Here is a 25941-nt window from a genome sequence, read left to right on the forward strand (position 1 = left end):
AGATGAGATGAGATGAGATGATGAAAGGAGGAGATGGGAGAAATAAGATATGGAGAAGGAGGGATGAACTGTCAATGGAGTGAGGAAAGCAGAGCTAGGCTGACAAAATAAAATAAACAATTAGATAAATAAGCTCCTACCAACTTATTTGGAGGATTGTTAAATTTATATTAATATCAAAGTAACTCTTACTTTCTTTCTTTTTGTTTTAATTTTTGCAAGGTTATAGTAAATGATCCTGCCATGTGATAAATTAATTTTAAAAGGGTATAAATATTACATGTAGTCTCAATTAATATCAGGTATTAAAAGCTGCCTGTCTGCACAGTATTATTTAATATTAAAGAATTATTAAAGAATTACCACAACGCTTATTAAAATAGGTTTAGATGGATTATAGTCACTCTGTGAAATGTAAACTTTCCAAAAAGTATTTAATGTCTGTCCAGATATGGCAAATCTACAAAAATGTGTGTTGCTTTGAACTTGTTGCTGCTGAATAGGGAATTAAATACCTGTTTCAGGTTGTACTGCCCCCTCTTGTCACAGTTGGGTATATGCAGGGAATAAAGGTCCTCCAGGGGGCCCCTGTTATCTCTGAAGGGTATTTTTACAATCCTTTCCAGCACCTGGTCAAGCTCCTGCTGACACTGGCTCTAAAATATATAAATAAATGTGTGAATGTAAATTGTGGTCAGATTGCGATGTTCTTAATGTTGTCATATTTGCCATTTACCAAATCCCCCTTTGAGAACAGAGCATGCAACAATGTGTGTGAGCATACAACATGCTTTGCACATGTTACTGTGCATGTGAAGTTTGCAGACTGGTCAGATTTGATCACAGTATTGTGGTCAAGGCCCATATAAATAAGCTAAATTATGTGAGTCAGTGAGCGAGTGAAGTGACATACAGCCAAGTGACCCATACTCAGAATTCATGCTCTGCATTAAACCCATCCAAAGTGCACACACGCAGCAGTGAACACACACACACCCGGAGCAGTGGGCAGCCATTTATGCTGCAGCGCCCAGGGAGCAGTTGGGGGTTCAGTGCCTTGCTCAAGGCCACCTCAGTCGTGGTATTGCCGGCCCGAGACTCGAACCCACAACCTTAGGGTTAGGAGTCAAACTCTCTAACCACTAGATTAAAGCAATTTTAATGATTTTATTTTTATTTTCATCACCTACCTGTTTGGCATACGGCACTTTAGGATCCTCAACTTTATTGTACTTCATCTTGGTCTTCAGCTGCTGACGGTGTTGAAGGACAGCACTCTCCTTATATGTACTGTCTTTGGTGGGCTTCCTTATGGGAGGAACCTCAGTCAGACCAATGTGCAAAGAGTCCTGCACCTCACCTGATGATAGGACACATAGATTTTTTAAATGAGTCAAAAAGTAATCTTAATATGCTTACCTTTTATTATTAACTATTAAAAGTATAAGTAAGGTTATTATTTATATATATAAATTCAAATTAAAATATATAAATATTATGCCTGCCATGTTTGGTTGAATTAGACAACAACAACAGCACACATTTGATTTGTTAGAGGAGCATCCTTAGAAAATGCATACATAATTGTAAAACAGACATGAACACTATGCACAACACTATGACACCAGAAGCGATGATTTGAGTCTCTATCATAATGTGGTATATTTTGTGAAAGTATGCACTTAAATTTGCAAATGTGAATTAGCTTACACATTTCTGGATCATGGATATATTAATATTGAGAATTACACTGACTCCATACAGTCTCTCTCTTCATCTAGTATTGCTCTCTCTCTCTTGATCTAGCAACTGCATAGAAACAGACTTGTGTCTTTTGAATTGGTCTTTAGAATTATTTGCAGAATTATTGAGTCTGGGCCATTGAATTATTGAAAATGATGTCAGATAAATGAATGTTAGCTAGACATAATTTTTAAATGGTCATTTATTCCTTACACAACCACTTTACAAAAAGTAACCAATTTAAATAATTTAAACAGTTAGAGTTTAAAGCTTCTTAGACATCTGGGAGGTGTTTCAGCATTCATGAAAATTAAATCTGAACTAAGGCGCAAAATGCATGGTTAAAATCTAACATACCACAGCAATAAATAGTGATACTGAACAGCAGGTAATAACAAAAACGCTCTTAATTTTCCACTTGCCAACACTTCTTAAGAGCTTGCTGCTTAACCTCAGTGGTGATCTCTTTGAAGCTAGTATCCGAGCAGGTTCTACAGAAGTGGAATGAAATCAGGTGAACGGTATGCAAGTGACAGGCTTTTCCATTCCAGAGGTGAAAGATTTCTGCTTTCGACAACAGCCTGTTTTGGCATAAAGGAGGATACCCCCACCAAGCAAAGCGGCACTAGAGTCCTGCACATGTTGTCCTTTCTTATGTAAACACTGAAGATTAGTGTACTCTCGCCTCCACACGCAGAGCCGGTGCGTCTGGATGATGGAGCAAAATTAAAAATTTTATATATAGTAGCACTTCACGGTAAGGTTTGTTAACTTTATTTCAAATGAACTAACAATCAATAATTCTTAAGATATTTTCAACATTTACTAAAAAGTTTTTAAAATCGAAGTTTAACTAACATGAATAAAAAATGAATAAAGGCTATAACATATTTTCATTGTTAGTTTATGTTAGTTAGTGCCAGGGGCGGTTCTAGGGTGAGTGGATATACGGAGCTTAGCCCAGAGACAATACAATGGGCATGCTTACTTTACACTGCACTTACAAATTGCATAAATAATGTTTATGAGATAAATGTTTTAAATATAAAAACGGCTATATAGAAATAAAAAATAGAATGATACTTTTAGATGTGAAACTAAAATTACCAGTAGAAAATTTAATAAGTTAATAAGTGAGTCACTGAGTCATTTATTCAGTCGATTCTTTCAAAATGACTGTTTCATTCAGGAATGAAGTAAGAAATGCCGTGTCCCAATGTGTCTACTTATACTACACCTTTAAAGTATGTACTTTTTAGGTGAAGAAAATGTTCAAACTTTTGAGTGTGTAGTAGAAGAGTGGGCAAGTTTTGGGACATACTATAATGTTATGCAGTCGCGTCCATTGATCTATAATAGAGAATTGGATGCCGCCATACTGGTATTCTCTAGTATTCCCATACATTCTATGTGAAATTGTATGGTTTTAATAAGAAAACATCACCCAATAAGTCAGCATTTTTATATCTTAAAGAGGTCATCAGATGCCCATTTTTTTCACAAGTTGATATGATTCTTTAGGTTCTTGATGAAAAGTCTATAACATACTTTGGTTAAAATTTCTCAATGGTAGTGTAAAAACACCATTTTTAACTTGTCAAAAACAGCTCTGCAGAAATCAACCCATTTTTTGCATGTTGCTTTAAATGCTAATGAACTCTGCTGAACATGCCCCTCTCTTCTGTGGGGTGAGGAACCTGCTCTGAGAGCCTGTTTATTTTAGGCATGAAACTTGCTAACTAGCACATTATTTGGAACAGCAATTGCAAAGATTCATTAAAAACCCTTATACTCATGTCTGCTGTAAGTAAAGCTGGATCAGGAATGATTTGCGTGAACATGCATTTAGGTAGATCGGGGTGCATTCCCTTCACAAACAAAAGTAATCCACTTCAGTGGCTCAGATGTCTGTGTAAATGATGACTGCTATGTTCATTATTACATCCAACAACAAAACACCTCAATCGCTATGGAGCCATTCTTGTCTACATCTGCTCCGGCGGTGAAACAATGGTGGTCAGACTGTTACAGCTCACTCAGGGCAGGTCAAGGTAAGATGGCCGTGTCAATCAACTATCGTGGGAGCGGCCTTCGTCCATGTGATGTCACACCGACAAGAAGCTGAAAACAGTTTGATTTAAAAAAGGGGATATTATTTTTAGGTAAAAAAAATATGTAAAAGTGAAATTAGCATCCGATTACCCCTTTAAGTATCTTTGTACATTCTTACAACGCAAACCTCCTGAGCATGTTAATGGTTATTTGTTTAATGCGTATTAAAAAGTTATGTGTATTCAACATTACTGTAGCGAATATCAGAACAAGATGAACATCAGACGGAGGTTATAAATAAGCTGGTGAGTTCCAAAACAATGACAAAATTCGCATTTAGGAGATATAAGCATTCAAAACGTACAGTCTCTCATTTCCGCTAAAATGGATCACGGATTTTCATGACATCACATCGCACTTCATCTCCTCATCAAATCTTCTGTCCAATCAAATGCTCGCTAGAATCCGAAGAGCCCGCCCCCTACACTATAAATAGATGCTGGAGCCGCAGCTGCAATCGGTCACTTGTTTACAGAATTAGTATTTTCTTTACGGTGAGTGGCACGTACACTATATAGGACAATGGTTCCCAACCACATTCCTGGAGGCTCCCCAACACTGCACATTTTGCATCTCTCCTTTGTCTGACACACCCATTTCAGGTCTTGGAGTCTCTACAAAAGATCTGATTAACTAAATAAGGTGTGTTTATTAAGGAGACATGGAAAACACCAAGAATTTGGTTGCCAAACAGGAATGTGGTTGGGAACCACTGATATAGGGGACAGGGAACGATTCAGACAGTGTAAATATACTTTCCATTGAGGAAAAAGAAGTCTGGTTTTGCACTGTGTCACGCTAACCACTGCACTGCACAACTCTGCTCCGGTCCAAGAGGCACGGATGTGATTGTGGCTGTTCTCTCAACTGCTCTGAACTGTCGGGCCAAGCTGTGGCATAAACAAACGCTTTTGGCTATTTAAAAAAGAGGCAGGGCTGCTTGATATGTCCCGCCCTGTCTTCCTGTTTCAGTTAAAATGACGTCAACACATAGAATAACACTACATGTTTCAAAGCATTTTAAATTAATAATTAATTAAACACATTAGGCTTCTCCTGGAAAATGTAATGCTAAAATGCCATAGAATTCGTGCAATCTTGAGGAATCTGAAATAGATATTGCTCCCTCAGGATATAAAATAATAAACACATCATAATGTATACAGAGAAATAACAATGACTGCAAATGCTACAGACTTAAAGGCATGAAGCTTTATTTCCAAGATGATGTGTGTTAAGCTCTGAATTTCAATACAATAGAGCAATATAAAAAAACAGTCTTGTATTGTAATATGTATTGTACATCCGAATCAATTTCAGACACTAATACCAGATATATATCCATGTTTAATATTTCCTGCGTAATTACATACATAAAGAAATACAGTATACTGTATTTTGTGTTGGATCAGTCACCTGTGTCGCAAGTATGCAGCTGACACACCCACCTAAACAATTTCAATATAACGCTTATCCTGCCCAAAAAGACCCGAAAAGTTTTTATATTACTATATTTCTGAAGGAAGACTATCTTTAGAAAATTTTCTATGTCACTTTCATTTAATCTTGCATGTTATACTGTATGCCTGATAAAGCACCGTTTTTGTGAGCTCAGCGCTGCTTTGTGTACAGCCGTTACTGGGGAAACCTCCTGCTGGCAGAGAATGAATTTGCATTTTCAGTAAGTCCATCTGTTTTACGCAGCAAACATATTTTGCTTGTTATCAAAAATAAGCTACTCTATTGGGACTACTTAGCTGTTGTTACTGATTCTATTTGGAAGTCTACCGGAAGTTAAGTTAGGTCCTACTTACCTATTTGGAAGTCTACCGGAAGTTAAGTTAAAAGCACGCATGCACAGTAATGTAAAATGTAAGAAAAAAAATATTACCAGGTTAAATGTTGATTATTTGTAACTCTAATCCCTTTATCTAAACCTCTCTACTTAACCGTCGGTCGCACGCATCCACCATGTTTGTAGTTTTTTAAAGGGGTGGTTGAATGCGATTTCACTTTTTTAATGTTAGTTAGCGTGCAATGTTGCTGTTGGAGCATAAACAATATCTGCAAAGTTGCAGCACTGAAAGTTCAATGCAAACGGAAATATCTTCTTTTAAAATTCTGGCAGTTTAATGCCTACAAAATGATTTGTAAGGGACTACAACGAATTACTTCTCGGGTCCGATACGTTACAGACCCAGATAAACCCCATCCCCAGGAACATGTAACGAACGGAGCGAGGCCATGCTGTGCTGCTTTAGAGAAGAGGAAGAGAAAACTAGGGGCGCACGTAAAAATCTACACCACACATGCAAACCAAAAGCCGTGGATGACAGCAGAGGTTCGTTGGCTGCTAAAGACCAGTGATGGAGCATTCAGATCAGGAGATAAAGCAGCCCTCAAAACAGCAAGAGCCATACTGTCCTGTGGCATCAAAAATGCAAAACGATCATATGCTCAAAAAATCAACAATCACTTCACAGACAGCAGAGACACACAGACCCTGTGGCAAGCCATTCAGACCATCAGGGACTACAAGCCCCCGCCACAGGCCTGTGATAATGACATATCACTCCCAGATGCACTCAATCACTTTTATTTACGGATTGAAATGCAGAATGACACACCTGCACAAAAACTGCCCATACCTCTCAACGACCAAGTGCTCTGTCTGTCTCCAGCCGAGCTGCAGCTGTAAGGAAGACCCTATCTAGGATTAACCCAAGCAAGGCTGTGGGTCCTGACGACGTACCTGGCCATGTACTGAAAGACTGTGCTGCACAGCTGACAGACGTCCTAACAGATATCTTCAACACCTCGCTGAGCCAGGCAGTCATCCCCACATGTCTCAAAACCACAACCATCATACCGTTACCAAAGAAATCACCTGTGTCCTGTTTAAATGACTCCAATCATGATGAAGTGCTTTGAGAGGTTAGTCATGCACAACATAAAAACCAGCCTCCCCAACACACTCGATCCGGTCCAGTTTGCATATTATCCAAACCGATCTACACATGATGGAATTTCCTCCACCCTCCACCTGGCTCTTACCCACTTAGAAAATAAAGACTCCTATGTCAGAATGCTTTTCATCGACTTCAGCTCAGCATTCAACACAATAATCCCACAACAGCTCATTAATAAACTAAACCTGCTGGGCCTAAATACCTCCTTCTTTAATTGGATCCTGGACTTTCTATCTGAAAGACCTCAGTCAGTCCATGTCGGCCACAACACCTCGAGCACTACCACACTGAGCACAGGTGCTCCACAAGGCTGTATGCTCAGCCCACTGCTCTTCACACTGCTGACCCACGACTGCACTGCCAAGTTCAGCTCCAACCACATCATCAAGTTTGCGGATGACACAACGGTGGTAGGTCTCATCAGCAACAGTGATGAAACACACTACAGAGAGGAAGTGGCACAGCTGGCTGAATGGTGTGTTACTAACAACCTTTCCCTCAGTGTGGAGAAGACAAAGGAGATTGTGATGGACTTCAGGAGAAACTCTGTTGACCACCCCCCACTGACCATCGATAAATTCCTGGGGGTGCACATCACAGAGGATCTCACCTGGACCACCAACACCATGTCACTCTCCAAGAAGGCACAACAGCGGCTACACATTCTCCGCCGGCTGAAAAGGACCACACCCATCCCTCACACAGTCTCTTCCAGCTCCTACCATCAAGGAAGACAGTACCGGAGCATCAGAGCCTGCTCCGTCAGACTGCTTAACAGCTTTTTCCCCCAGGCTGTGAGAGCCTTGAACTCAAATCACCCCACCCTCCTCTGAAACCCCACACAAACCCCATACCTCCTGAAACATGGACCATCTCACCTCCTCCACCCCCACACGCCCCTAACCTTACCACATCACAGAAAAACTGTCTGAAACATCCTTTTTTGTGCAATTCTCCTCTATGCGCACTAGACACTTTTCACACACACTGCTGTGTGTACATAAACCCACAAAAGACTCAAATATGTGTATGTGTATGTTTACATGCTCGTGCACTACAAATCATCCTGCACTGTTCCCCAACCAGCTGCTTGACTTACGATGTTTCTCTTTGCACATGTACAGTATTATGTGAAGCATTCGTATAGTCTATATATTTTTCCTTTTCAGTCTATGTATAGTTAAACATTTATATATAGTATATTCATATTCAAAATCTGTCTGTAGGTTAGTTGTGTATAGGTATAGTATTATGTGAAGCATTCGAATAGTCTGTTTTTTTTAGCTTATGTATATGTAAACATTTATACATAGTATTTATAGTCAAAATCTGTCAGTAGGTTAGTTGTGTATAGGTTTATACTGTTTTACTTCATTGTTGTACAGTATGTGTGTATTTATGTAGCACCGTGGTCCTGTGAGACACGACATTTCGTTCTACTGTAAGTCCACAAATGTAGCGGAATGACAGTAAAGCTCAACTTGAACTTGAACTCAATTGGGCTCACATTGATAAGCAAAATAGACAATGCCATTATTTACAATACAACCGCAGCACATGCTGCTGAGGTGAGGGGCGGGAGTTCAGACGCACACTCTGCGGTTTAGCGAATCACAACACACTGAGCCAGCTAACCAATCTCAGCCCATTGTGTATTTCTGAGGGAGGGGCTTCATAAAAACAGGAAATAATTGAGGCATTTGTGAGAGAAGGGACAGGGTGGTGTGGTATAAAAAAGGTAAATTATGTGAAAAATAATGTGTTTTTTAAAAAACAAAGCATGAACACATGTAAGACTGCACCCCTTAAACACAATCAAGCCTAGAAAAAAAACAGTCAACCACCCCTTTAATACTTTTTATTAGTGTTTGTAGTTATCAACCGAATCATTCATCAAAGTGCAATGGATTGTGGGAAATATTAGCCATTATCTGTATTAGTTATACACTGAAGCAACTGCTGTAACTTTTTATCAGTGGTTAGCCAGTTTATATGTCAATCAGAAGTACAAGCCTCAATGGGCGGGTCTTGTCAGGATTGAATGACAGTGCAAGTAGACGCTGTTGGATGTGCAGAGAGTAAATCTGTGCTATTAATAGAAATTATTTGAATGCACATGAAAACTCAGTGATGATTCCTACAGGACATAGTAAAAACATTCAGGGCTTTAGCCCCCTAAGTCCACCCGTAGCACTGCCTATATATGTGTGTGTGTGTGTGTGTGTGTGTATATATATATATATATATATATATATATATATATATATATATATATATATATATATATATATATATATATATATATATATATACACACACACACAAATTTATATTTATAGTTTTTTATACTTAGATTTTAATACTCAGTTGAACCATCTTCTCTTTGAGCAATGTCTAGAAAACATGAAGCATAATTTTTGCATCACACTACCTAAATGTTCAATTCTTACTTTGAGGACATACCAAGAACAACTTTAATCAATCCAAGAATCTATGTTCAAAAGTCTTATCTTCATGTTTTCCATCTATTTGTGTTCACAAGCCACCCTTAATAAGCTGCAGTGGACTTTTTGGATGTCTCCACATGTTCCCCAAGTACAAACATTCAATGGAAAGTGGAAGGAACTGTTTTAATCTGCAGATGTTTTCCAAGTCCTTCAGGAAATAAAAGGGGGTGGGATGCATCCACAAAGTATGGCAATTCTTAAAATAATCCACATGGAGGGCCAATCATCACTGTCCAGCAGGAAAGAAAAGAACACACTAAAAGTAATTTGATTCATTTTTACAACCTGAGGGCTGGTTGGTAAGTTGTTTCCATTACCTTTACATCTACCATGAGAATATAACTAGATGGATGCTCAAAAGGCTTGCTGGTTTGAATGGGTAAAGAACTTAAAGTGCTGTAAGGGGTGCCAAGTTGTTGGTGTAGGGTCATGCCAGCAAGCTTAATCACTACCATCTTATCTGGCATCTTCCAATGCAAACTGCACTGGAACTCTAGCATGGTGGTCAGCACTAATGGTACATGGGAACTACATGCTCCTTGCCTTAATAAAAAAATTTCCTCTCCATCTGTTTGGGATCAAAATCTCTGTTCTACTGTCCACTGAAGGGATGGCATTGAAAACCATAAGATAGAGATCTGTTTCACTATTTCAACACTAATTTAATATCCTATGTACTTTGCAAGGATCTTTTTTTCTTTCCCAGTGAAAGAAGAGCAGATAAATATATTTCAATTTTTTCTAAATTCTCATCAGTAAGCAGATGGCTGGATTATACACAAAGGTTATGACAAAAAACTTTTCTCAATTGACAATTTAAATCTTTATTAGGATTGCTATTGTATGCTAATGACAAGCCTTAAACCTGTCAGAACCTGTGCCATGCTACAGAAGTCATACATATTCTATATAATGACATAGCATATAAAAATAGATTTGATAATACAATGACTCTGATCCTGTGTTAACAAACATTATTAGAGTTCTGCATTTTCAAATGAGTTGTATTTATATTAAATTATCTGTTTATTTTTTCAGATTTCAGGCAGCTTTGATTTAAATTTTTGTTTTATTTTTATTTTTAGTAATTATAGTTTAGTAATTAACAGAACACTTTTACATTTAAGCAGACTGTTTAGTACATTTACAGCAAGTAGAAACACTTGAATATTTGCATAGTTTACTTAGATTCAGTATACTTGTGCATAATAACAATAAGATAATAAGATTTCCTTCACTTGCTGTGTTGTCTTTTTTCCTTTTCAGTACATAATCAATGGATATTTGCCATTTTCTCAACATTTTTTTTTTTTTTTACTTTTGCGAAATCTTGACTTCAAAATTAATTGTATAAATAAATTAAACTCTTAAGACCCGAGAAAAAAGTTTTAGGGAAATGTTTGTATTTTTTTTCAATGTCTTTACATTGTTTAGAGCATTAAAAATAATATGAGATATTTCATTCATGTTACACTATGTAAGGTGGCCATGAAGGGCAAAACAGATTACAATTCTGAAAACAAAATAACAAATTACAAATGCAAATCAAAAAAATAAAATTGGCCCAGGTTCGATCTCACCTTTTGCCAAACTTTTTTTTCTCCCTTTTCAAATCTCGTATCACATCGTAAAGGCATTTATTTTATGAGGAAATAATCAAAAAGATGAAAATAAACTATTGAGTAGGGTTAGGGTAGTGTTACAGACACGCCAGGTTCCACCTCCATTCAATCACAGCGCACGCCCTCACCTGAGTACTGAGCACTTCCACCTGACCCTCATCAACAGTCAATCACCTTTGCACTACAAATACCACACACACGCACTCAGTCAGTGTCCGGTCTCGTTCGCAACAAGGACTTACCTTTATGCTAACTCTAAGGATTAACTCTATCTCTACTTACCTGTCTCCAGCGATCTCCAGAAGTTCCCAGCCATCTCCGTGCGTGTGTGTGGTACACCTCCCTACCTTGACGTCTCTACCCCTCTACTACGGATCCATTCATCACTGCCAGTCTCCATATCACTTTTCCCAGCACTACCCGCTCCTCTGCTTGTGCCTGAATAAAACTGTCTTTCTGTTATCCTCAGCCTCCTGGGTATTTCGTAATAGGTAGGTGTAGGGAGGGCTTTATTGTACCAATAAGGTGGCATCTATTTAATAATTTGAATTAAAATTATAATTTACATTCAATACGTTATTATTGCATACTATTTTATAATGTACTACAATACTGAAGAGAAAAAAAAGTTTGGCAAAAGGTAGGATCGAACCTGGGTCGATCGCATCAAAAAGCCAAAAAAACACACTTAACCACATGCACCACTAGAGCAGACAAAGCATCATTACCAAGATGCTAATAAGGCAGGTTATTTGGATAAAGTATAAATAGACACTCCGTATGTTTTATTAAATAGTAAGCGTAATTCATACAATACATTTAAACCGAGCTACTTTAAAACCATCTCTGAACTTTCTACCAGGACTCTGCTGTTTTTGGCTGGTTCTTTCTGTATACTTTGATTGACAGATGTCTCATCCAGTCAGCTGTGAGTAATCCCAATGGCGCTGTCTCAAACTATACCTACCTCTTCCAGTTTGTCTGATTTATCGTTGTGTTTTCTGACTTGTTGTTTTGTTTTCGGATTTGTTGTTGTGTTTTCTGACTGGTAACTTTGTTTTCGAATTTGTCATTGTGTTTTCTGACTTGTTATAATGTTTTCTGAATTGTTGTTTTGTTTTTTAGATTTGCATTTGTGTTTGTAATTTGTTATTTTGTTTTCAGAATTGTAATCTGGTTTGCCCTTCATGGCCACCATATCTATGTCCTCGATACAGGACATCTTTAGTTTTCAAGATTTTTTTTTTTTTTTTTTTACCAAACTTTGTATAAAGATGATTCTCAGCTATGTTATAACAGAATGATTCAATATACCATTTTTCTTTCTGCAAAATGTGGGTAAAATGACCATAAATGTGTTTCTCATTATATACAATGTATCTATAAACTAAATCTAAGTTGCATATTAATGTTTTTTGGGGGGCAACATGTAATGAAAAAAGAAGTGTAATAATGGGAGTATTAATTGACAGGATTTTCATAATAATATATAATATTTCATAGAACCCTTCCTCTTGCCCCTTGAAACAGAGGGTGCTTCTCAATATCCCTCCTCGTTTCCTCGGTTCTCCATTCTATGTCCCGGAAACCGATCGAGGTCAGCCATCTTGAGGGACTTCTCAGTTCTCTAATTGCACCGTGAGGAGACGAGGATTGAGCAGTGAGGAGGCTTCCTGAGGAGTTATGAGCGAGGGTACACAGGTCTATCCTTTGCGGAAGTGTTTTTCATCGAAAAACCTGATGCACATATAAATTCTCCTCCCCCTTTACATCTGTTGTAAAAATTATAATTTATATTTTACCTTTGCAGTTTAAATAAACCATAGGCTACATGTCATATATTCAAAACAGGGCATCTTGCTTTATTAATATTCAGGTTCCGGTTCACTTTATTTGTACCCATACAGTAGGTAGACTAAGTTTCCAGTGTTATAAGTTCTCACATCTTTCACATTTTACAGACACCACAGACATTAAACAGCATATATGATAAAAGTGCTTTAAGGTTCCCAGAATCACGAATAAATAAAATAAAATAAAATAAAATAAAAATAATGTTCCTAAGACCAATCCTTATTCAACTGAGAGATAGCAGCTTGCACAAAGCTGTTTTTATACCGCTTAGTTCTACAATATGGAAATACAAATCTACGTCTAGATGGCAGAAGTTTAAATTCATTGTTCAAGTGATGAGAGTCATCATTTAGAATTGAGTAATTCATCCGCTGTAACTGTCTGGTATACAGGGATGCTGGACTAAGCTCCCCAATCAGCTTACTAGACCATCTTACAATTTGACTCTAGTGAATTCTTGTTCTTTACAGACAAGTTTCCAAACCAAGACACCAGAGAAAATGTTAAGAGTGATTCAATAAAAGCACGATAAAATAACATCTTCATGGTCCACACAATGTGAAAATGGACCAATTTCCTTAAACAAAACAGACGCTGGTGCTCCTTTTTACACACTGCTTCACAATTTGCTTCAAAGTTCAACTTAGAGTCAGTGATGGTCCCAAGGTATTTGTAAGATTGCACAGATTCTATTTTCTGACTTTTAATAGATGTAACTTCATGTGGGTGGGCTTGTTTCCTAAAATCAATAATCATATATTTTGACATAGATAAGTTTAATTGGAGGTTTAATTGGACTCCTCACACTCACTCCTCAAGACTTTATAAAGTCATCAATAATCGGGCCATGGCTGGTCTTATTGCCCTCATATTTATTATGGATGTCTTAAACTTTAATTTTAATAACATAAGGGCAGATCCCTTTAGCGGAGCTGATGATGCTTTGAAGTGACGCTAAAGGGAAAGAGGATATATCATTTCACTTGATTCAATTCCTCCATCCTCCATCCGCGTCTTTTACTTGTATCCTTCCCTCGCATCCTGAAGGGGTGGAGCTAAGACGAGAAGAAAAAGAGAAAAGGAAACAAGGATGCACAAATAAAAATTGAGAAGCACCCAGAGTGTCAAGGGGTAGGGGTGAAATTATTCCCCTAAGAAATGGGACACCACTACTACAACGTTACAAGTCATCATACGTAGTCGCTAGCTCCTACATCAATGAAAATGCGCAAATGTTTATCACAAACTTCCATGTATTCATGGACGTAAAAACAATGATCAGACATGCATTAAAAGATTAAAAAGTTACCTGCCACCGTACTAGTATTTAAGTTGTCAAATCAGCGGGTATCAGTAAAATATGTTGTGGAACTATCGTGCAGTCAATAACATTAGCAAACTTTTATCATGGCAATTTTTCGCAAATGTTTCTTTGGAGAACATAACCGTACATATGAACACAAGATTTAATGCAACATAAAAAAAAAGATTATTTAAGGAATAATTGATGACAGGCCGTTGAATTATTAGAAAAATAATGCACACCCGGGTGTTGGTGATGCGGCCTCGACGAGAAATGGCCCCAAGTCAATTATCCCGCTTATACTATGGTAACCACACCTCAAGACATCAATCAGATGATATATTTAAAGGGATTCGCCCAGTTTTTGTACTTAAATTGCTATTGTGGTTAGGATTATTTCTTCCACATCTCATCCAACGCCTTTTTTGCTTGTTCCAAAATGCCATTTTAAAGCTGGTAATGGAGGCTTGAGCCATTGATAGCATTCTAATGCAGTTATTAATGAAGTTATTAGAAAGAGAGCAAAAGAAACAGAGACACAGAGAAAGAGAAAGAAAGAGAGAGAGACAGAGCTTGTGTGAATTAGGCTACCTCTGTGCGTCCCTCAACAGTGTTCTGCAGCAGAGTCTCTAAACAGCGCTGTTATTACCTCGCTAGTGAGAAATGTCATGTGTATTTACAAAATCGGAAAATCGTCTGTCATGTTGTTGTTTTTGTTAGTCTAGTGTGCTGTATAGGTACTGTATGCTAATGTCCATTATTACAGTTAACTATGCTAAGTGATATGGAACTGTAATGCAGTCAAGAGAGCTGCCTGGAACTACGTTCGCCGTGCGTTTCCCTGAAAGTAATTGCACACCTCAGAACGTTCGTCAGCCAATCAGATTCAAGCATTCAACGGCCCCGTAGTATAATTGTTATTAAAATTCTTATATATGCTAAAAAATACTTACATTTATGGGTCTCTCTGCTTGCTTGGGTAGCCATGTTGCCGTATGCAGGGAAATTAATCATACTCCTTCGTTTAAAGTGAGGTCCCAAAAAATCTTAGTTTGAAGGGCTATCGGTCCCTTCCCCCTCCATCCAAAAGAGAATTGAGACACCCCTGCCCCTTCAAGTGAACACGCAAAATGTAGGGGTTAGGGGTATAATTGGGATTGGGCCTAACACCGAGGACAAGCTTTTCCACCTGAAGTGCCCTCATTTGTATATCATTTGCCCTCAGTGTTTATTAGTGTGGTATGGGAACAGCTCCAGTCAAGACTGCAAAGCCCTGCAGAGAGTTGTGCGCTTAGCTGAGCGCATCACAGGGTCTGCTCTTCCCTCGCTGCAGGACATCTACTTCAAACGCTGCAAAAACAAACAAGTAAAAAAAACACCCTAATAGTTACGGTCTTTTCACTTTGCTGCCATCTGGTAAGCGCTTCCATAGCCTGATGGCAAAAACTGAGAGATTTAGGAGGAGTCTCTTCCCCCAGGCCATCAGGCTCCTAAACTCAAAACCAGCCTCTTTACATCTACATGTCTCCACTTAATAATTGTTTAATCAGTAAGATATTCATCATTCCCTACCTCATATTGACATATTGAAAGTGTCACAACCTGTTTGCACATTCGCCTCTTGTACATTCCTGTGTATCTTAATATTTAAGACTACAGTATACTTTCATATACATTTTATTTTCTATTATTTATTTAATTCTCCAGTATACTTTTTTATATATATATTATTCTTATATTTTTATTGTTTACTTTTATTTCATTCTTTCAAACCTTCATATTTATGTATATTTTCCTCTGTGTTGTATTCTTTAATAATTGCACTGTCCATGGAGCGGACCTGACTCACATTTCACTGCTGGTTATATATTCTCTATATAATTGTGTATGTGACGAATAAAAATCTTGAATCTTGAATAATCTTTATTGTTAGACACAGTTCTAAACTTACGGCATTCTTGTACAGGCCATCAGGAGCAGACCGGAAAAGAGAGATCCTGGTGTCCTGCTGATTGTCTGTATCTATTTATTTAGCTATACTTCTTTGTTATTAATTCTTAATCTAAAAGTCTTAATTTTATTGAATGTCTACTGCATCCAAACAATATTCTTGAATTGCTGCACTATGGCTACAGTATAGCCGGCACAATCGCCTCATCCTTTAGTGATCTGCCTTTACTATAATAAACATAGTTAATAACTGCTAGATTTAAGAGCATTTTAAGTGGTTTAAGTGGTTGCCGTGGTAACAAACAATACCCACTAGTTTGTGAATCTGCACCTGATGCGATTACTGTATAAATAGTGTATTATGAGAGCTAAAACCTAACAAAACTAAAGAAATGTTGCTTATTTAATGTTATTATTATTATTATTATTATTATTATTATTATTATTATTATTGCATATTTTCGCTCAGTAGTCGTTTTATCTTTCATACATGAGTCACGACTCCCATGAGCTGTGCAAGTGCTGCTGCTCAAGAGCTGGCAACTGAAAATGAACTGGAAACTCATGGCTGTCCCGCGTAAAAACATCTCTCCTGACCAAGTGTATAGGCCTAATGGATATTAATAAAATAAAATAACACATTTCTTTTTCTGTCCTTCTGTCTTTTTCACCTAACACACACAGTGGGCGGAGCCTCTTTTTACATCCAACTCGAACATCCAATAACTGTTTGCAACACAAAAATTAATAAATGCAAAGTTAACATTAAGCACATTGTTACCCACAACACAACAACATTTTAAACATACTACACTACCCCCATCTTAGTGAAGTCCTCGACCCTCTAAATCTGACTGGGGGTCTCCTCTTCCTCCTTGTACACCCCCTGAGGAGCGCGTGAGCTTGGCCTTCTGGTAATGATTCCTCTGAGCCCTTTGAACGATCACCCTCAGGGGTGTTGGACAGCGATGTCACCTGCTGGCCGCTACTGGCCATATCAGTCGATAACCCCATCTGTCCCCCTTGGAGTCTGAGTGTTTTGTGACAGATGTCCCGTGCTGCCTTGCAGTATTGCAGCGCCCCGGTAAGGAGCCAGCCTATCTTGATGCAGTTCCAGTTTGCGCCCCCTAGGAGGCAACTGTACACTATACACAACCTCCCCCAGCTTTTCCAATACTGGGCAAGGTCCCACCCAGTGGCTGTCCAGCTTCGGGCACATTCCTTTTTTCCTCAGTGGGTTGTAAACCCAAACTAGCTCCCCACCCCAAAGTCATGGCCCCAGGCATACAAGTCATAAGCCCTCTTTTGCCGCATACCTGCAGTCACCAGCTGCCTCCTGGCATATGCATGGGCAGAGTCCAAGCGATCCTGGAGCTGTCTAGCATTCGGGTCCAGCAGGTATAGATGGAGCATACGGGGGCCGACAAAAGGCCAACTCTGCAGGGGTCCTAATCTCCATCCCCAAAAAAAGCCGGGCTGGTGTGCATGAGGTAGAGTCCTGAATAGCAGAGCGACATGCCATTAAGACCAGTGGCAGATGGGTGTCCCAATTGTGTTGATGAGTGGATGTCAAGTCAAGTCACCTTTATTTATATAGCGCTTTATACATAACAGATTGTGTCAAAGCAACTGAACAACATTAATTAGGAAAACAGTGTGTCAATAATGCAAAATGACAGTTAAAGGCAGTTTATCATTGAATTCAGTGATGTCATCATTCAGCTCACTTCAGTTTAAATAGTATCTGTGCAATCATTTGCAATCAAGTCAACGATATCGCTGTAAATGAAGTGTCCCCAACTAAGCAAGCCAGAGGCGACAGCGGCAAGGAACCAAAACTCCATCGGTGACAGAATGGAGAAAAAAACCTTGGGAGAAACCAGGCTTGCTAGCCAGCAGATAATCCCACTCTCTAGACGAAACCAGCAGTTCAATTCCAGGCTGCAGCAATGTCAGATTGTGCAGAAGAATCATCTGTTTCCTGTGGTCTTGTCCTGGTGGTCGTCTGAGACAAGGTCTTTACAGGGTATCTGGGGCTCATCTAGTTGTCCTGGTCTCCGCTGTCTTTCAGGGCTGTAGAGGTCCCTTCTAGATGCTGATCCACCATCTGGATTGGATACGTACTGGATCCGGGTGACTGCAGTGACCATCTGATCTGGATACAGACTGGATCTGGTGGCTACAGTGACCTCAAAATAAGAGAGAATGAGGATGTCACCGCTTTGGGGGTGGAGTAGGGTGGTGCAGGTCTTGTTAATCCCCAAATGCTCACACATGGAAGAGAACACCTTAGACTATAAACAAATCACTATAGATACTCTGGGGAACCCCAAACCTACTTAACATGCCCTCCACCAAGGCATTGGCAACATTCTTAGACTCCTGGCCAGGCAGTGCAAAGGCCTCAGGCCATTTCATAAAGTAATCCATAACAGTCAAAACAAAGTGATTTCCCATCGTGATGCAAGGAAATGGCCCCATGATGTCCAAACTGCTGTACAGTAGCTGGGCCCTAGACCCGGTGGCCCTTTGCATGCTGTACAAAGATCACAGCGCCTGCAGAAGTTCTCCACATCACGCCTCAGCCGTCCCCAGTAGAAGGCCTGAAGCAGACGTCAAAGTGTCTTTGTCACCCCAAAATGGCCTGATCCAGCAAAGCCATGCATACCCTTTAACACTGCCTCTTGCATGTCCCCAGGAACCACGACCTGCCATCTCTTTTCTCTTGTTGCTGGCACCACCCATGCTCGTTGGAGAACCCCATCTACCAGCCGTCTAACAGCCCACAATCCCTTGGTAAATGGGGAGAGGGCCGCTACCTCCTCCCATGATGGCCGCTGCTGTGCCTCTATCCACAGCATCACCGACTGCATGTCTGGGTCCTGCCTCTGATTCTCCATCCATTGAGTGACATCTACATCTTGTAGCTCCCGGCAGACCAGTTTGGGTCCCTTGCTTCCATCCACCTTCAGGCTAACCTCTCTGCCTTCTCTGCGCTCACAATACTTGCATTCCTGCATACTACATGGCCGTCTCGACAGAGCATCGGCATTGCCATGCCGTTCCCCAGCACGATGTGTTACAGTGAACCCATAACTCTTCAATTCCTCAAGCCAACGAGCCATCTGGCCCTCTGGTTCCTTGAACGTCATCAGCCACTGCAAGAAGGCATGATCAGCATATGGTGAAACAGGTAGTACTTAAAATGCCTGATGGCAGAGATTGCAGCAAACAGCTCTCGCCGTGTGACACAATACCTCTTTTCAGCTTTGCTGAGCACTTTGCAGAAATAGGCCTATACTCTCTCTCCATCTGGCCACACCTGGGATAAGACTGCACCTATTCCATCCCCAGCACGAAAGGCAGTTGGGGTTTGGGAGGCGCCAGGATGGATATGCAAGAGCTTGTTTCAGAGTACTGAAAGCATTTTGACAACTTCCGTCAAGACAAAGCACAGAAACTTCTGCATGAGCTTATATAAGGGAGCAGCGATACAGGAAAAACCCTGAACACATTTCCTGTAATAGGATGCCAAACCCAGGAAGCTTTTTAACTCTCTTTGGCTCACTGGGACAGGCCACTCCTGTACGGCTCTCACTTTGTCCTCCACAGTGCCGATCCCTTCATTGCCTATCCGATGCCCCAAGGTCACCTCCCTGCCCAACGGTCGGCATTTATCGGGATGTAACTTAAGACCCACCAATCAGATCTTCTCCATCATTGCCCTTAAAGCTGTGATAGCTGACTGGAACAAGCTTCCATGTGCCAGTATATCGTCCAAAAATACGAGAAACTGCTGTCGCGGAATGCCTTCCAGTACCCTCTCCATTAAGTGCTCAAATGTGGCCGGTGCATTGCAAAGACCAAAAAAGAGAACTTTAAATTGCCACAAACCTCTACTTGTGCAGAAAGCTGGCCTGGGTCAAGCTTCTGGCGTCAGCAGCACCTGCCAGTACCCACACCTACGAGTCTTTACATGTCACAGCATTGATCCTCTGGTAATCAATGCAAGTTTTCTAGTTGCGTTCCATCTGGCACCACCTCAGGACGAACCACAGTCACTGTAGACCCTGTATCAACTAGCATTCAATGCCATAAATGCAATTATGGTTCCATTATTCATTGTGGGCAGTCTGTTTGTTTTGGTGATGAGTGGGACATGGGCTTGGGGGTCTGCAGTGTCCCACCTACTGTGACCCCTTCCTGTTTCCCGAATTCTTAGCCAGCGTAGGGTATTTCTTAACCAGATGTCTCGGCTGACCACACCCCCAAAGGCGACCTGTGTCTGCTGCCTGGGTGGAGGCAATGCCGACCCACGAATCATCTTTGTAATCTCATTCAGCCACTTTTGGAGATGCCATCTCATCCCCTCCAGCTGCCCTGATGGTGGGGGAGGGGTCAATTGCTGACCCTCACTTTGCTGCTTCAACTGCCATTTACCTCTCCAGTGCCAACTCCAAGGCCTCTGCCAAATCATGTGGGTATGCGATCTGTGTATGTATGCACAGCTCTGCTGGGGAAAGAGCACCAATGAACTGATCGCAGGCCAGCCCGCTCTGCACTGATGGCTGAATATGTGCATAAGCTAGCCTGAGCCCTTAGTGGTTCTCCTGGAATTCTCTGACAGCTGTGTAACTCAGAACAATACTGGAAACACTGTCCAAAGCGGCATCTCAATGCACCAACCAATGCACTATAATCAGCCCTCTCACTAGTGTCAAGCAGCAACAAACATTAAAGTGCATCATCTGTCAGGCAAAGAGCAAGCTGAAGAACTTTCTGTTCCTCTGACCAAGCAAATGCATGAGCTAATAACTCAAATTGGGCATGAAAAGCCTCACAGTCCGATCTGCCAGAGTATTTTGATGTTTTTTATTCCAATCGGCTGATTCAGTTCATGGGAGCCATGTTTACCTTTAGGCCCCTCACTTCTTGCTAAATTGACGCGTCGGCGACACCACCGACTAATGTCATGGCGTTCAGCAGTGGCGGGTAATGCCAGCTCGCTTTCTCACTCACAGCTGCAGCCTCACACAGCTCCTTTTTCAAAGGATTTACCATTTACTGATAGGAAATTGCCGCAGTGTGCACACCAAACATATGGACTGCCCCAGCTCCCGCATAACCTTCATCTTAATACGAACTGGATTATCAATTCTCACCAGCAGACAATAGAAGCTACTCGGCTAATGCACGCTCAGTCAGGACTCAATCAGCTACTGCCCTTCCCGCTGTATTCGATTCTTTTTCTTCTCAGACAAGTACAAGGCATTTTGATGCACGAGGGGTGTTTATTAGGGCTGTTGTCAGCCACAACCCATGCCGTACACAACCCAACTTCCAAAAGAACCACAATTGAACCAGCAAGGCACACATAATTACTGATTATAATGACTTATGTCTTTTTACTCTTTGTGTTATGTATCGCGCTGCGTAAACATAAAACAAACAATAAGCCTGCTCTATTGCTCAAAACTCACGTTTAAATCATCATTTGCTAATTATTTAAATATAAAAATACTTACTTACAGGCTGTGAGTCAGAAGCGCCAGACTGTCCTTGCAAAGTTTGAACTGCCCAACTTTATAGAAACAGCCATTTGCCATGGAGGCATTGCAGGCTACTGGTTCAGAAAACAGTCCTCCATAAAATGTGCAGCACACATTTGAATATGTGGGTTGGACTGTTCTGGAACAGTGTTGAAATACAATTTAACCACTGATTTCTAATAGTGTCTTCTTTTGGAAGGCCAAAAACAAAGTACTGCAATTTTGCTTTCAAAACGAAACACACAGTGACTCCGCAACATGGCAGCGGCGGCAACAGAGAGAATAAAAGTTACACCTTCTTTCTTTGTATAAACATTTGGGCGGCATTAGGAAAATCTTCCCATATAGTGACGTAGAGATATGGGGGCATGTTAGAACGAGCCGTTTTAGGTTTTGTGGTTGACTCTTAACTTTTATAAAGAATATCTCTTTGGATTTGATACTTTAGTCTTTGCAACTTTACAGATCTTCTTTATGCACCAAGAGCTTGTAACACTCCAAAGAGAAAGGAAAAATTGAAATTGCATCATATGAACCCTTTAAACTCTCAAACAAAATTTCCAAGCAAATTATCAAGTTTCTTATATATTTTTATCCAAACCTCAGATCTTTGGAAACACAGTGTCAAAGTCTGTTGTTCCTCACACTGATAGCTACTAGCACAGGCTGCCTTTTCTATGGTACTCTCCTTTTACACATCTTTAGTCATGAATAATTTGTGTTTTGCGGTAATCGCTTTGAACAATTTATTTTTTGTGGGATTTTTTTCCTTTTAATTTTAACACCGTAAATCATATGAATGGCTATGATAATGCATTTGCTTTTTCCATTTTCATAATTAAACTGAAAATAGTCCCACACAGGGCTGTTCTGTTTCCAAACAGCTATCATCCTTAACTTCACATGCAGCACGTTACTCACCATCTGAAACTCTTTAATAAGGTTCCAATGACTAACAATGACTATGATATGTTTGATATTTTTTAGACTCTGAGCTTTCAAATTATATTTTTTGTTGATCAAGGCAGTGGTTTGAAAAATATGATACACTTTGGTTTAGAGGGACTGCTCAGCGCTCTTTAAGATTTGATCTAAATAATTACATGCATTAAAAAGCTGAGATTCTAAGCTTTAAAATGATACTATTTTGTGTTATTCTGTTCAAGGGTTGCTTAGTAATTTGATTTTGAATTTTTCGTGCGGGTGGTGTCCAGCCAGACAGACAGAGTTTTTTTTTAAGAGTCGGGGCAAATTTCAGCTTTGTCATGTGTCTTTTGACATACAATGTATAGGGGGTAACGAGAGGTGAATAGCCTCTCCCGATTGGCAATCGGACGGTCGGATGAAACTCTGACATGTCAGAAATTTTGGTTGCCTCTTGTGAGGTTATCGCACATTCACTGAGTAACCACAATTCGGGCCTTTGGGAAACAGTGCTGCCCTACATCCTCGGCCCCAGATCAGCATGTATGAATTATAACTCCTGAAAAAAAAAAAATCTAATTTAAAAAAATCACCACTTCTGCAAATTCCAAAGAGGACCTTACACCATTGCTTGCTTCCACCCCGAGCGTGCTCGCCTCAACATTTCTCACATTGTTTGTGTTATCTCCAAGCTGCTGCGGGGTGCTACAGAGTTTATTCTGGACACAGACACAGTAAGATTCTTGGTATTTGAGTTGCTGAGTCACCCTAGGGGGGAGCGCAGCCATACCCACTCTTGCAGAAAACTGGGGGATTAGTTTGCTCTATTTTAGTCCAATGGGTGCTGCTTCCCCACAGCCCTGTAGGTATTACTCATAAGCAGTCCGTTTATTTTTGAGTCCCTCTGCCAGGTGCTGAGGGCTTTGTAATATCTACTGAATTGTGACTGCTTGCTTCATGCTAAAAATAAGTCCAGTAAGTCCAGTTCTTTATCCCTCCCAGGCTTTCATTCAGCTATGTTATTCCACTTGGAGAAAGGCTAGTGAAAGGCTATTGTACTCACATTTCACTGCTGGCTATATATTCTCTATATAATCGTGTATGTGACGAATAAAAATCTTGAATCTTGAGAAGGTTCTTAAGGCTGTATAAAGGCTGCATACTGTCAGGCACCCAGGTGTGTTTGTGTGCAAAGGCTGTCTCTCTACCAAATGCCAGCCTCTTGGGGCATTTTCAGACCTTTAGATCATTTGCTTTGATCTGAAACAAGGACTGAAATTGTTACAATGTTTAATTTTCTTCTTAGTTATGTTTACTTTAATAAGGCAACATTTCAAAGCATACAAAAATGTGTTGTCTGCAGGTATGTGAGTAAAACTGTCCTCTCACTGACCAGAGTAATTTCGAGTGAGAACCAAGGCTGAATCGGGTTAGCATTCTTTCAGTGCACCTGTTTTGAAAAAGAGCATATGAAGGTGCTCTTTTGTTTTTAAAGAGCATATTTTTTTAAAAAAAATAATATGCTCAGTCACAGACGTAGACACTGCTGCTTTTTATATAACACATTTACCATTATTAATTATGATACAGATTGGTTCGTTGGTCCATTTGATATGATTTCTTTCTCACCACAATCAAACCACTCTAGAGTTAATTTTAAATTAAGTTAATTTTCAATTAATTTTAAATTTCCATGTTCATATATGCCTAAACTAACCAAACTGATGGAGAAAATGCACCAGATTCTGAAACAAATGCTCCAAACAAGCCAACTCACCCTTATGCCCTTATGGGTGCCAACTCACAAGCAGGGGCATGTTTAATGTTTTGGGGTCCCTAAGCAAGCAGTCCTTGGGTGCCCCCCTAAGTAGAAATAACATTCCTCTGGGGCAGGAACTTCATGCACATCAAATTTTTGAGGGGGCAACAGTGGGGCATGTAGGGGGGATGGTTGGGTTATGTGACACACAACAGCCACGACAGTAGTGTATAACTGATGTAGGCCTATTGGTTTTATTTCATTTTTATTTTTATTTTAAATATTTCAAATTTACATTATCATTATCAAACATTTACATTATCAAATAACATTTTCATTGACTTAAATATAGCGTGAGTTTAAGCACTCTCAAAAAACTACTGTTTGCCTATTATCAATGAAGCTGTCTACACTGTGAAATGAATCTCTTAATTACATAGTATGCACGTTTGCAATCTGATGTTTATGATTAGAAAATTTGCAATGAGATGAGAGAGTGCAGAATTCAGCCAGAGAGCATGCACACTGAACAAACCTCTGCAGCGTATCAGCAATGACTGATGATAATGAGCTGATTATAATCACACCGGTGCGATTGTATCAAATGTCAAAGGTTCTCAGTCTGGTGGTGGTGCTGCTGCAGTCCCTTCACTTGATTTACCCAGTGTCTGCTGCATCAAATTATTTTGTCTCAGTCCCTTTACTCCTGCTGTTTTGTGGATTGGGTGGGGTGCAGCATTAAATGTCATCAGTAGAGCCATCCTGAACTGGTCGCTAATCAATGAGTTCCATTGCCTAGAAGTTGTACTGTTAGGAGTCTGGCCTGATCTGTGGGTGTTTAATCCCGTTCTCCTGCTTGTCTGAGTGCTCTGTATTCTTTCATGTGTTTCCTTTTGAATTCCCTTTTAGCTGCTGGTCATTACTTGTCACACCTGTTCCCTGATTTCCTCCCCATTACAGTTTTTTTCAATTGCTTACACACTAAAATTAAAACTTTCCCACAATTAGCAAAACCTTACACTCAAGGAGCAAAACACCGGCCTAGATTTGCACTGTAAGCACATTGTCAGCTTCACACTTTTTGCAAAACATTACACACAGTGATTTGCAAAACACTAAACACACGTGTATGCATTTGACAGAAATTTATCATGTCATTTCCTTTCAATTTCAAAGCAAAGGCTTTCAAATGAACACACCCATGAACCAAATGGTTAAACACAGCCACACACCATCAGTGTGCACACACACTGCTGCTTAATTGTAAACACACCAATCAGGTTTAAGCACAATAAGAAGGCAACAGGTAAGTTCACCTGTCTTCAACAAAAATGGACGGTGTCAGAGGAAGAGGGACAATCCGGATGAGAGAGGGAAGCTGGAGAGAAGAAGGTGGAAGGAGAGGGAGAGGGAGAGGGAGAGGGAGAGGGAGAGGGAGAGGGAGAGGGAGACCTGGAGGAGGGGTAGGACATGCACAGAGAAGAAGACAACCAAATCTGTTTAACGAAATTTGTGCTACAATTGTGGACCATGTAATAAACCATGGAATAACACTGAGGGAGGCTGGACTGAGAGTACAGCCTAACCTAAGCAGGTACACCAATCATCAACACAATCATCTATGGTTCGGACATTTCGTCAAGAGCACA

At 40.0% G+C, this 25941-nt stretch overlaps 1 protein-coding gene across 1 annotated transcript in view; it reads right to left on the minus strand.

The window, feature by feature from the left end:
• Positions 1-25941, minus strand: part of LOC122145283 (insulin-like growth factor-binding protein 2-A) — a 40775-nt gene that overhangs the window by 2558 nt on the left and 12276 nt on the right. The window contains exons 2-3 of the mRNA XM_042758050.1: positions 1191-1360; positions 516-656 (exon numbers count right to left, since the gene is read on the minus strand). Of these exons, the coding sequence (XP_042613984.1) occupies positions 516-656; positions 1191-1360 (311 nt within the window). The remainder of the gene's footprint in view (positions 1-515; positions 657-1190; positions 1361-25941) is intronic.

Source organism: Cyprinus carpio, chromosome A6 (assembly GCF_018340385.1).
Source record: "Cyprinus carpio isolate SPL01 chromosome A6, ASM1834038v1, whole genome shotgun sequence".
Classification (NCBI taxonomy): Eukaryota; Metazoa; Chordata; class Actinopteri; order Cypriniformes; family Cyprinidae; genus Cyprinus; species Cyprinus carpio.